Source organism: Podarcis gaigeae (assembly GCF_964106915.1).
Source record: "Podarcis gaigeae genome assembly, chromosome: 7".
Taxonomy (NCBI): Eukaryota; Metazoa; Chordata; class Lepidosauria; order Squamata; family Lacertidae; genus Podarcis; species Podarcis gaigeae.
The window spans coordinates 1,208,560-1,222,370 of record NC_139683.1 but is presented as its reverse complement, the minus strand read 5'-3'; the positions used below and the strand labels follow the sequence as shown (position 1 = coordinate 1,222,370).

Below are 13,811 nucleotides of genomic sequence, written 5' to 3'. Positions count from 1 at the left end.
AGAACCAAACGTAGATTTAAACATATACATAGAATACTTAATTAAGGATAGATAATGGGTGAATAAAAATTTATAAGAAAGATTAAAAGATCAGTTAACACAGCTATATGGCTTCAGAAGTGCGGATCTGATAATATGGGCCTTCCGTTTAGGATTGAATTGTAGCATAGATCATTTTTTGTCAAATATCTATCATGGCAGCGCAATATCTGGTGACTGAATATGTGACTTCTGGGCTCTCTTCCTGTGAACCAGACCAAGTTTTATTGCGGCAAAAGCCAGTGACACTGAACACCACAAGATCAAACAAAAAGAAATCAACAGCAACATCAGAAAAAAAAGAGATTACACAAGGGAACTTCGCAGTGTGCCATTCAACAGAAGAAATTTACGCTTCCTGATTACTAAAGTGCAAAATTTGGCCACCTCATATGATATTGAGCTTGAGGAATCTTCCAGAAGGTATTTTCGTAGAATTTCGGGGGAGGATTCCAAATAATGTTGTAGGGGTATAAATTTTGATAAAAGCGGCAAATGCCTCTGTGCACCTTGGCAGGACCAGTTTCTGCTGGGGCTGCCCCTTGCCCAGAGTGGCAGTGGGAACCCAGCCAGATGGGCAGGGCATAAACAAAAAAATTATAAGTATTACTGTTATTACTAGAGGAACGTACTGGACCAGACTACCCCATTTCCATGGCAACCGTAAGTGCTCCAGGTAGCCCACAAAGTCAGCGTGAAGGCAGAAACAGACATCCCTCAGGCATGTGTGTGTGTTGTGTGTGCCCCAGCACCTCATATTCACAGGTACACTGCCTCTGAACTTGGAGGCTCTCTTCAGATGGATGGAGCATGCCTCCACTGACTTGATTGCTTGATTAGCTGAAGGAGAGTCTCCACCCCCCATCGTTCTGCCTGGACACTGAGGTCCAGCTCCGAGGGCCTTCTGGCGGTTCCCTCACTGTGACAAGCCAAGTTACAGGGAACCAGGCAGAGGGCCTTCTTGGTAGTGGCACCTGCCCTGTGGAATGCCCTCCCATCAGATGTCAGGGAAATAAACAACTATCTGACTTTTAGAAGACATCTGAAGGCAGCCCTGTTTAGGGAAGTTTTTAATACTTAATGCTGTATTGTTTTTAACACTCGATTGGGAGCCGCCCAGAGTGGCTCGGGAAACTCCGCCAGGTGGGCGGAATACAAATTTATTATTATTATCATTATCATTATTAAAGCTCAGACCCCATGCTAGCCAAGAGTTAAGCAGCCAGAAGAAGGCGGGTTATCTCGCCCCATGATTTGTTCAAGCATTTTGCCCAGGCTGATTAAGGCCTCCTCCCCCAGCAAAGGCACGCAGCTTCACTTCATTTTTTGCGAGAAGTGAGGTTACAGGGAACGCAGGCAGAGGGCCTTCTTGGTGGTGGCGCCCGCCCTGTGGAATGCCCTCCCTTCAGATGTGAAGGAAATAAGCAGCTATCTTATCTTTAAAGACATCTGAAGGCAGCCTTGTTTATGGAAGTTTTTAATACGTAATGCTGTATTGTTTTTAACACTCAAGTGGAACACCCAGAGTGGCTTGGGAAACTCAGCCAGATGGGCGGGGTATAAATTATTATTATTATTATTATTATTATTATTATTATCATTATTAAAGCTCAGACCCCATGCTAGCCAAGAGTTAAGCAGCCAGAAGAAGGAGGGTTATCTCGCCCCATGATTTGTTCAAGCATTTTGCCCAGGCTGATTAATGCCTCCTCCCCCAGCAAAGGTACGCAGTTTCACTTCATTTTTTGCGAGAAGTGAGGTTACAGGGAACGCCGCAGGCAGAGGGCCTTCTTGGTGGTGGCGCCCGCCCTGTGGAACGCCATCCCATCAGATGTCAAGGAAATAAACAGCTATCCTATCTTTAAAAGATGTCTGACAGCAGCCCTGTTTAGGGAGGTTTTTATTACTTAATGCTGTATTGTTTTTAACACTCGATTGGAAGCCACCCAGAGTGGCTGGGGAAACTCAGCCAGATGGGTAGGGTATAAATAATAAATTTATTATTATTATTATTATTATTATTATTATTATTATTATTACCCCAGGAGCCAGCATCCTGGGACCAGATTGCCGGCCTATCGACACCACAATAGCCCTTCTGGGCCATCAGGGAAGGCCACAATGGCCTCCTTGCCCCTAGAGTGTGTCCCTCTGCCTGGCTCCTGGGCAGCTCCTCTGCAGGGAAGGTATCCGGGTGCCTCTGTCTGGAGATTGGCAGCTGCTGCTGCCGCTGAGACTCAGGAGGGCAGAGGTGCAGCGAGAGACCTGGCACAGGGTGCCAAGCAGCCTCAAAGCAGGAGGGCAAGGGCAGAGGGGCAAATTCTTGCTACTCACCAGCATGACAACACACCAGTTCAATATACCCCGGTAGTTGCTGTAGCCACTGGCGGAGCTCAGCAGGGAATCCTGAAGTCTGTGGCATCTGGGAGGGAAGGAGGAAGAAAGGAAGGATGGAGAGGTTAGAGGAAGCAGGGGCAGAAGCAGGCCGGCCCTAGATGCAGGCAGGGAGAAGAGGTTAATGCACAGCCACATTCGCACCCCAAAGCACGCATGCCCAAAACCTTCTGTGGCTTCTCCCCAGTGCTGACTGGGGCGGATGGGAATTGGGAGTCAAAGCATCTGGGAGGCATCGGGGGGTTTGCAGAGGGGGGGCTGCTCCACAGGAGGCGGCGAGGGCCACCAACTTGGGAGGGCTTCAAAAGGAGGTTAGACAAGTTCACAGAGGAGAGGCTGTGGACCTCTCCTTCCTTGGGAGGTTTTTCAGCAAAGGTTCGATTGCCACCCGTCATGGATGCTGCAGCTGAGATTCTTGCATCGCAGGGGGTTGCAATGTTCCAGAGCTGGGCGATATACCGTATTGGCCCGAATATAAGCCGCACCTTTAAAATTCGGGGGGGGGGGGGGGAGAAAAACGACAATACCCGAAGATAAGCCGCTCCCTTAAAATTCCGCAGGCACTCTCACCCATTCCATTTTACCGCATGTCTATTTCAGCGGCGATATTACAAAAGCCAATTTTTGTAAGGTCACGAATTTAAGCTGCAGTTTAACTTTTCACAGTCAGAATTTGGGGGGGGGGGAGTGAGGCTTATATTCAGGCCAATGCAGTATCATCCCAAAAACTGGTTTGAAGTCCATATCATGATATTGGTTGCATAATTTTTGACCTGGCAATATATCACAAATCATGATATGTGTGTGCAGAAATCACAAGGTGGGGGGGGGGGGGGAGAAACCATGAATGCCTCTACAGAGTTCCATCCTTATTTCAGACATTGTGAGATATTGTTGGAAGCCGCCCAGAGTGGCTGGGGTTACCCAGTCAGATGTGTAGCATAGAAATAATAAATTTTAGTCGTATTATCATTATTCTATCAGTACATCACAATGTTTATAGCTTGTGATACCTTGGTTTAAGAACAGTTCTGTTTAAGAACGATTCGGTTTACGAACTCCGCCAAACCGGAAACAGTGTCAGAATAGAACAGAATCCGAACGGTGGACTGGCACCAGGAGTAGGAGGTCTCATTAGGGAAGCGCGCCTCAGTTTAAGAATGGTTTTGGTTTAAGAACAGACTTCCAGAACGGATTAAGCTCCTAAACCAAGGTACCACTGTATATCACAATGCTTGGAGGGCAGGTGTTGCCCAGCCCTAGTTGCTTCCAGCTCAGATTCTATGATTGGGCTCTCAATAACTATTATCCAGAGAAGCTGTGCTCTGCCCTCGCAGTCGCTGAAAACCTTGAGAGAGGGGGGGGCTCTTGTGCTTGGATCCTGCCTGAGGATTTCCCGTGGGGGCACCTGGTTGGCCACTGTGAGTTCAGGATCCGGGACTAATAATAAGTTTTATTTATACCCCGCCCTCCCTGGCCAGAGCCGGGCTCAGGGCAGCTAACATCAATAAAATTTCAATCAAAACGTACCGTATTTTTTGCCCTATAGGACGCACTTTTTCCCCTCCAAAAATGAAGGGGAAATGTGTGCGTGTCATATGGGGCGAGTGCAGGCTTTCGCTGAAGCCTGGAGAGCGAGAGGGGTCAGTGCGCACCGACCCCTCTCGCTCTCCAGGCTTCAGGAAGCTCTCCGCAAGACTTGGGAGCCCGCAGGAGTTCCCGTCAGGCTCCCTAGGCTTGCGGATAGCAGCCTACATCTCGAAGCCCGGGGCATGCTGCACAGCGCACCCCAGGCTTCGGTTCCCCGACCTGGTTTGGAGGCTGGCGGTAGGGAGAAGCGTGCTTCTTCCTGCCGCCAGCCCAACAAGCTCGGGGGACAGCAGGGAGGCGGAACGCCGCCATCCCACTGTCCCCCAACCTGGTTTGGAGGCTGGCGGCGGGGAGAAGCGCCTCTTCGTGACCCCCTGGACCAGAGCACGCCAGGCACTCCTGTGTTCCACTGCCTCCCACAGTTTGGTCAAACTCATGTTGGTAGCTTCGAGAACACTATCCAACCATCTTGTGTCCATGGAGTTTTCTTGGCAGGGATACTGGAGTGGCTTGCCAGTTCCTCCTCCAGGTGGATCACGCTTGGTCAAAACACTCCACTATGACCTGTCCATCTTGGGTGCCCTGCTCGGCATAGTTCATAGCTTCTCTGAGTTATCCAAGCCCCTTTGCCATGGCAAGGCAGTGATCCATGAAGGGGCCAAAATCCATTATGGGGGCCTAATCTGGCGGTTGGCTTTATCCGGCCCCTGTTGCAGTTTAATTCCCAGGGCAGAATCCTGGGGGGGGGGGGGGAGCTCAACAACTTCAAACCTGGCCCTCTTTGAAAAAAGTTAGGACACCACTGTATTAGGTGTATGCGGCAAAAGGGATTCTTCCGCATTCTCCAGCCCAACAATCTTCCATCCCCTCCACAAATCTGAGCCATTTCCCCTACTTGACCCCAGGGTGTTTCTTAATCCCAGGAATTAAGCCCCAAGCAAGGCAGTGTTGCTGGAGCATCCATCACAGCCCTTAATCTGTTTGGATAAGCCTTTTATCTCGATCTCTTGGCTGAGCTGGGGGCCAGCCACCCACAGCTACATTTCACCAAGAAAGGGAACTGACCTAGCAGGAGAAAACCACATTCTCCTAGGCAAACTTACACTTTTCCTTCCCTCGCAGGAGGTGGTTTAGATACGGGAAGCGGCACAAAGATAAGAGGTGCCATGACAGAAATTTATAAAATTATTCATGGCATGCAGTAGGGCTGGGCAATGTCTGGTTTTCAACAACATCAGCTAAACACTGATATACTGTACCGATATCTAAAATAAGGATGGAGCTACGCAGAGCCATGGGCTGGCTTCACAGTTTTCCCCGCAACATTATTTTTGCCGGCTCCTGCTCTTAGGATTCACTGCCAGGGGAGAGATGAGCCGAGTTAACAGGGACGGCAAGAATGTATAGAACAGGCTTCCTCAACCTCAGCCCTCCAGATGTTTTTGGCCTACAACTCCCATGATCCCTAGCTAGCAGGACCAGTGGTCCAGGAAGATGGGAACCCGGCCACGATGGGACCTAATGGTCAGGGGACCCTTTACCTTTACCCCTGACCTTAGGTCCAGTCGTGCCTGACTCTGGGGTTGCGGCACTCATCTTGCTTTGCTGGCCGAGGGATCCAGCATACAGCTTCCGGGTCATGTGGCCAGCATGACTAACCTGCTTCAGGCGAACCAGAGCAGCGCACGAAAACGCCGTTTACCTTCCTGCTGGAGCGGTACCTATTTATCTACTTGCACTTTGACGTGCTTTCGAACTGCTAGGTGGACAGGAGCAGGGACCGAGGAATGGGAGCTCACCCCGTCGCGGGGATTCAAACCTCCGACCTTCTGATCAGCAAGTCCTAGGCTCTGTGCTTTAGACCACAGCACCACCCACGTCCCAGTAAAGTCATACCTCAGGATAAATACGCTTCAGGCTAAGTATTTTCGGGTTGCGCTCCGCGGCGACCCAGAAGTAACAGAGCACGTTACTTCCGGGTTTTGCCGCTTGCACATGCGCAGATGGTCAAAATGACGTCACACGCATGCACGGAAGCGGCAAAACGCGACCCGCGCAGACACACTGTTGCGTCTACTGTTCTGTTCAGGATGCGAACGGGGCTCCGGAACGGATCCCGTTTGCATCCCAAGGTAGCACTATTAAAAACCCAAATGTCTCAAAATACCGCCTTCCACTTTTAGGAGCTGTGATGCTGGAACTGCAACACAGAGGCCAAGAGCCCAGCAAGGAGGGGGCTGAGTTCAAAGGGCTCCCCCCAAAAAAAAAACCCCGCCAACAACGGAGCGTTTCTGGGTCAGCCATGCTCAGCGGCAGCTCAGCTCAGATTCCTTGTGCCCTTTGAGCAGAGACGCAGGAGACCAGCCGCCTGCTGCTACCTGAATCGAAGAGCTTCTCTCTGCCCCACAATAGTCCTTGCTCATTCCGGCTTTGAAGCAGCCACACCGTTTGACGCTCTTTTGATCAGGCCGCTGAACCAAGTGTCTCCCAGCCAGACTACAACCACCAGCCTCCCCAGGGACACCAGGAGGCACAAAAGCCATTCCTGCCCAAGGGTCACCTTCAGCATCTGCAAGGGAAGGCAGAGACCCCTCCGTGGGAAAAGGCCCTTGCCCAAGTCCTTGCAAGGCTGCTGCCAGGGGAGGCTTTACAGCAGGGGTCAGCAACCTTTTTCAGCAGGGGGCCGGTCCACCGTCCCTCGGACCATGTGGTAGACCAGACTATATTTGGGGGGGGGAGAGAAATATGAACAAATTCCTATGCCCCACAAATAACCCAGAGGTGCATTTTAAATAAAAGCACACATTCTACTCATGTAAAAACACGCCGATTCCCGGACCGTCCGTGGGCCAGATTTAGAAGGCGATTGGGCCGCATCCGGCCCCCAATCTTTAGGTTGCCTACCACTGCCTTACAGAGATAGAGGGACAAACTGTCCACAATCCCAGGCTGGGAGTTGAAGAGGAATAATAATAATAATATAATAATTACCCCACCCATCTGCCTGGGCTTCCCCAGCCACTCTGGGCGGCTTCCAACACAATATTAAAATACAGTAATGTATCAAACATTAAAAGCTTCCCTAAACAGGGCTGCCTTCAGATGTCTTCTAAAAGTCTGGTAGCTGTTTTCTTTGACATCTGGTGGGAGGTTGTTCCACTGGGAAGGCGCCACCACTGAGAAGGCCCTCTGCCTGGTTCCCTGTAACCTTACTTCTCACAGGGAGGGAACTGCCAGAAGGCCCTTGGCGCTGAACCTCAGTGTCCGGGCAGAACGATGGGGGTGGAGACACTCCTTCAGGTCTACTGGACCAAGGAAGACTCATTTGTTGCTCAGCTGTGGGCTCCCTAGGAAGCCTGGTGCCATAAGTCGTTCCTGATCTGCCAAAGCTGGAGAGCCAGGTGTCCCCTGCACGGCCACCTCCATGTCTCCTTCCAAGGCAGGTTTTGGCAAGCGAGGGAATGAGGCACCTAATTCAGACCAAGTATCTGCTCCACCCTAGCACAGAGCCCCAGGCAGGAGACCAAGGTGTCGCCATTTCGATAAAACAGGGCTGGCAAACAGGACAGAGAGGGCCCTCCACTTTTGTTTGCAAAACAGGCGAGGCACAAGCTGGTGAGACCTGCTGCCAGGTATCTTTTGTCCAGATTCTTAGACAGGTAGAGCAACCAATGAGGTGACTCAAAAGACAGGCAGGATCCAAAGTTGTGGAGTAAGTTAGTTTACCTGAAACAATGCTGTATGTCAGGGAACAGACTCTCACAAAAGGTGGTGGAATCTCCTTCCTCGGAGGTTTTTACGCAAGTTGGGTGGCCTCCTGGCGCATATGACCTAGTTGAGATTCCTGCATTGCAGGGGGCTGGACTAGACGGCTCTCAGGATCCCTTCCAACACTACAATTCTATGGTTCTAATCATTTTCCACAGGTAGGTTGGGACCCACTCAGCTAGATTTAACATGCGCAGGATCACTAGGGACTAGTAACTCAGGTCTCGGAGAGGCTCCTTTCTATGAAACAGAAGAATGCCTCTTGGCATTTAACAGTCCAGAAGCAGCTCCATTTTGGCACAAATCACATGCCTCAAAACATGCAATGTCTAACTACCCTCTTCCTCCACCCACAACTAGAGCCACTGTTTAATTATGATCATTTCCCTCCGCGGCAGTAAAGGCAGTGCAAAGGCGGCTCCTTGGAATACCTCCATACAGGTACCCACAAGGTCCACACCTGCTTTGTAGTAGCAAAACGTCCTGCTGTATCCCACATCTTCAGGACGCACAAACACCCCAGACCACTTCTGTGATTTTGGAGCAGAATTTGCATTGCAAGTCCTAGACGGAGTCTGCATCCTTTGTACCCCATTTCAGGCCAGTCAGGTGCAGCCCTCCTCCGCAAGCGTACCAACAGGCACCTGAAGCTGCTGAGAGGCAACCCGGAGATTTGGGATGAAGGACAATCAATATGCAGGTGCTACCTAAAACCACTTGCTCTTTTCATGCAGTTCCAGTGAAAGAGCAGAAGTGCTGGTTCAGCACAAGAGACTGGCTGTGTAATGACACACATTCCAGAGAAAACAGAAGTACCTGGGCAGGTAGTCCAAGACAACAGTAGGTGCTAAATGGGTTTTTGCTCCACCTGTAGAACAGGTAGCTCTCTGATCCACCTCTGTTGATGGATGCACACTTTGCTTCGTGGTTTCCCAGCTGCTCGGGCTGCAACCTCACCCAGACAGATGTTCTGGGCTTACTGTTACCCTGGTCTGATGCCCCCTCCAGTGTTTCAGACCGTAACTCACATCAGCCCCAGTCAGCAAAACTAGGAGTCAGGTCCCAAGGCAAGATGGAAGGGGCAGCCCTGTCACCTTTGGGAACCCTCTGATGCTCTTGGAAGAAGGGAGGGGGGCAAGAATGAGATGCACTTGCCCCACCAAAAGCCCTCCATGGCCCAAGGGCACCTGGCTCCCCTGCCCATCCTCACAGGGGAATGGGACAACGTCATAGCTATCTGCAAATATACCACCAGGGACTGCTCAGCCTCTCTGCATCTACTGGGTTCTTCCTCCTGCAATCCCAATTTAACACCTAAAAGATAAAGGGACCCCTGACCATTAGGTCCAGTCATGTACGACTCTGGGGTTGTGGCGCTCATCTCGCTTTATTGGCCGAGGGAGTCGGTGTACAGTTTCCAGGTCATGTGGCCAGCAGGACTGAGCCGCTTCTGGCGAACCAGAGCAGCGCACGGAAATGCCGTTTACCTTCCCGCCAGAGCGGTACCTATTTATCTACTTGCACTTTGAGGTGCTTTCGAACTGCTAGGTTGTCAGGAGCAGGGACCGAGCAACGGGAGCTCATTCCGTCGCAGGGATTTGAACCGCCGACCTTCTGATCGGCAAGTCCTAGGCTCTGTGGTTTAACCCACAGCGCCCGCCGCATCCCTTAATTTAACACCTAACTCAACCCAAATATTATTCTGCACCACCAGCAAGAGCCCCAAAGCAGAGGGTCGATGCGAAGGAATCTGCCTGCATCAAGCCCTCCCAACACCTGAGCATTTCTAAGTCAACGTGGGGGCTTTGCTGAGAGTTGGGGGGGGCGCTTTTGCAGAGACCCTCCCTGCCTCTATTTACAAGGCCAGGAAAGCTGAAGGAGAAATGTCCGTTTTAGTAGGCAAACCCAGCCACCCTCATTCCTCCTAACTATTGATAGAGCAAGTCTAGGAGATGGGCAACATTTGGGAAAGGAAGGCAGTGGCAGGTGGGGGCCACATTTGACCAGCCAGTCTGTGGGGCCTCAGGGCTTTGGGATTTCCCCGGGGCCATGGCCAAGAACTCCTTGTGACAGTCGGTTTGCATACCCAGGGAGCACGTTTGCAGCTGCAGGGAACATATAGAGACACTCAAAGTGTATGTGAAATCCTAGGGTGAGTCACGCAGGATAGGCAGCCTGGCCATGGGGGGAGGAAGGCAGAAGGGGAAGAAAAGCAGCCAAGAACAGGGTCAGAAGTTGAACCCAAGCGGGGACGGTGACAGGAGACACACCCTGCTCACTGCTCCTCTTTATTGCCCTGCTTTGCCCCTTGAGAAGAGGCCAGCTACTTTATTGGGGGCAGGGAGCACAAGGAGGAGGGAAGAAGGGTTGGTTTACCAACTCTGCTCAGAGCTTACCCAGGGCGTGAAATGGGTGCCCTAGAGCCATCATCTCAGCAACCCATTTCTACCCCAAACTAGATTTTAGGGGAGAAGGAAGTAGAACAGGGATCAGCAAACTTTTTCAGCAGGGGGCCGGTCCTCTGTCCCTCAGACCTTGTGGGGGTCAGGACTATATTTTGAAGAAAAAGAAAATGAATGAATTCCTATGTTCCACAAGTAACCCAGGGGTGCATTTTGAATAAAAGGGCACATTCTACTCATGTAAAAACACACTGATTCCCGAACCGTCCGCAGGCCGGATTGAGAAGCCGAATGGGTCGGGCACAGCCCCCGGGTCCTAGTTTGCCTACCCATGGGGTGGAATGAAGGGGGGAAACACATAAGCCCCCTGTGAGTTTTGCCTACCCTGTTTTCCCCAAAATAAGAGCGTCTTATATTAATTTTTGCTCCCAAAGATGCGCTAGGTCTTATTTTCAGGGGAAGTCTTATTTTTCCATGAAGAAGAATACTGTACACATTTATTGTTGAACCCCACCAAAAAAGGAAATTTATTACCTGTATACGGTACAACGCCTTCCAGCAGCTTCGGGGGCCTTATATTCCGGAGTTGCCTTATTATTGGGGAGGCGTTATATTTGGGGGAGGCCTTATATTACAGCCAGAGGCAAAACTGGAAGTAAGTCTTCTTTTCGGGGGATGTCTTACTTTCAGGAAAACGGGGTACCTCTCCCGCAAGGTAGTGCAAAGGGAGGAGGGACCCCCCCAAAAAACCTCCCCGTGTACCTGGCAACAGGTGAGTCCCTCCACCTCCCCCCCACAGGTAAGGGCCGCTCTGGGGGTCCCGGGCGAGGGGAACCCCGTCGAGGACCCCGCTTTCTTCTGCCTCCCCCCAAAGGGGAGGGGCAGCAGCGCCCCTGGGTGGGGGGCGGTGTCTTTTCTGCCCTCAGAGCCCCCCAAGACGGACGAGGAGACGGGGTGGAGCTGAAGACCCCACTGCCCCCCGGGGGGTCCCGCCCCGTCCAAAGGGCAGCCTCCTCCCCCCCTCGCCCAACGCAGGTAAGAGCCGCTCTGGGGGTCCCGGGCGAGGGGGACCCCGTCGAGGCCCCCGCTTTCTTCCGCTCCCCCCAAAGAGCAGGGGCTGCCGCGACCCCTTCGGACCCCCCCGCGCCCCTGGGTGGGGGCGTTGTCCTTGCTGCCCTTCCGAGCCCCCCAAGAGGGATGGGGAGACGGGGGGGGTCACTGGGGCGGAGGGCAGCCTCCCCCCCCGAGGACCCTGAAGGGGGGGCCTTCTTGAGGGGAGGGGGGTTTCCTGTCACGGCGGCGGTTCTGAGGGGCGCCGAGTTTACCTGAAGTCTCCGCCCTCGGGGGGCTGGGCGGCGTCTCCGGCGCCCCTCCGCGAGTCGCCCCCTCCTGCCGGCGCCCCCGCCGCTCGCCGCCCCGCCGCTCCCCGCTCGCCCATCCCGCCGCTCGGCTCCTCCGGCCGCCGCCGCCGCTGCTGCTTCTCCTCAGGCGCGTCCCCGCGCCCCGCCCCCTCGCAAGCGGCCTCCATGACCCCGCCGGCCGAAACTTCGCCTCGCGGACGCCGTACGCCCCGCGCGGAGCACCACGGGAAGTGTAGTCGCGGGACGGGGCGCCGAGGGTCGGAGGAGAGCCGAGGGAAAGGAGGGGCCTTTTGTACTCCGGCGCCGCGCCCTGAGCATGCTGGGAGGCGCCGGATTGGAGGGTGGCCGCGGGGGCTGCCGGGAGGAGTAGTTCTGGGGGGGGAGGCGGCCGCTCGGAGGTTAACCCTTTCGGGGCGTCCCTGCTGGAAGTTGCGCCAAGGCATGCACACTTCTTCAGATATATGTTTAGGGAAGTTTTTAATGACTGATGTTTTAATATTTTTTTTTATTTTTTTCTGGAAGCCGCCCAGAGTGGCTGGGGAAACCCAGCCAAATGGGCAGGGTATAAATAATAATAAATTAGTATTAGAGACATCACCTTACCAACAAAGGTCCGTATAGTAAAAAGCTCTGGTTTTCCCAGTAGTGATGTATGGAAGTGAGAACTGGACCATAAGGAAGGCTGATCGCCGAGGAATGGATGCTTTTGAATTCTGGTGCTGGAGGAGACTCCTGAGAGTCCCATGGACTGCAAGAAGATCCAACCTCTCCATTCTGAAGGAACAAAAAAAATTCCTTCCAGTAGCACCTTAAAGACCAACTAAGTCAGTTCTTGGTATGAGCTTTCGTGTGCATGCACACTTCTTCAGATACACACACATACCAAGAACTGACTTAGTTGGTCTTTAAGGTGCTACTGGAAGGAATTTTTTTTGTTTTGACTATGGCAGACCAACACGGCTACCTATCTGATTCTGAAGGAAATCAGCCCTGAGTGCTCCCTGGAAGGACAGATCCTGAAGCTGAGGCTCCAAGACTTTGGCCACCTCATGAGAAGAGAAGACTCCCCGGAAAAGACCCTGATGTTGGGAAAGATGGAGGGCACAAGGAGAAGGGGACGACGGAGGACGAGGTGGTGGGACAGTGTTCTCGAAGCTACCAGCATGAGTTTGACCAAACTGCGGGAGGCAGTGGAAGACAGGAGGGCCTGGCGTGCTCTGGTCCAGGGGGTCACGAAGAGTCGGACATGACTAAACGACTAAAGAACAACAATTCCTATCTTGCCTTTTCTCCAAAGAGCTCAGGGTGGCTGCACACTTCTCATCTCAATTTTTATCCTCACATCAACCCTGTGAGGTAGGATTGGCTGAGAGAGGCAGTGCCTGGTCCCCAAAGTCACCCAGTGAGCTTCATGGCTGAGAGGTGATTTGAACTCAAACCCACTGAGATCATTATGGATGAATCAAAGTGACTCGGATCCACTGATTTAAACTGGTCTGCTATTAGGATGAGTAAAGTTGGGTACAACTTACAAAAAATTGGTCTACTTTGAAATATTTAAAATAGGTTTTTAACTGAATGAATAAATATATAAATGAACATACACACTTACATTCCTTATCACATCCTCATCAAGAGCTGCAACACTTTGCAATTTTGGAAACTCCTCTGCAAAACAATTACGTAGCATATCTCAGCAAGCGCTGTTGCAGTTCCAACTTAGCTATAATTTGGGATCTGCCCATAACATTTGTTAGGCAAGTTGCTTGGCCACTGGCCCCGGTGGGTGATGTTCCACATAGATGGATGCCTGGATAATATTTTCCGTAAGGCTTTTAAATGGAAGAGGCCTTTGGACCCTGGAACAGGGCACCCTTTACACCCACCGGCACATCTCAGCTCAGGAGAATAATGTGTAAACTCTGTGTGAGACAGGAGAGAGTCTGAAAAGATCTTGAGGTGTCCCTCACTGGGGATCTGCTTTGAGGTAGTGGATTCCCCTTCATGGATCACTGCCTTGCCGTGGCGAAGGGGCTTGAATAACTCAGAGAAGCTATGAGCTATGCCGTGCAGGGCCACCCAAGATGGACAGGTCATAGTGGAGAGTTTTGACCAAACGTGATCCACCTGGAGGAGGAACCGGCAAGCCACTCCAGTATCCCTGCCAAGAAAACTCCATGGACAAAGACAACAGGCATATAAAAGATATGACGCTGGAAGATGAGCCCCTCAGGTCGGAAGGCGTCCAACATGCTAC

General features: G+C 52.0%; 1 protein-coding gene across 1 annotated transcript in view; it reads right to left on the bottom strand.

Moving 5' to 3' along the window:
• DGAT1 (diacylglycerol O-acyltransferase 1) overlaps positions 1-11,736 on the bottom strand; it is a 31,727-nt gene extending 19,991 nt beyond the window's left edge. Inside the window, exons 1-2 of the mRNA XM_083749263.1 lie at positions 11,519-11,736; positions 2,374-2,461 (exon numbers count right to left, since the gene is read on the bottom strand). Of these exons, the coding sequence (XP_083605389.1) occupies positions 2,374-2,461; positions 11,519-11,721 (291 nt within the window). The 5' untranslated portion in view covers positions 11,722-11,736. The remainder of the gene's footprint in view (positions 1-2,373; positions 2,462-11,518) is intronic.
• Between the last annotated feature and the right edge of the window lie 2,075 nt (positions 11,737-13,811).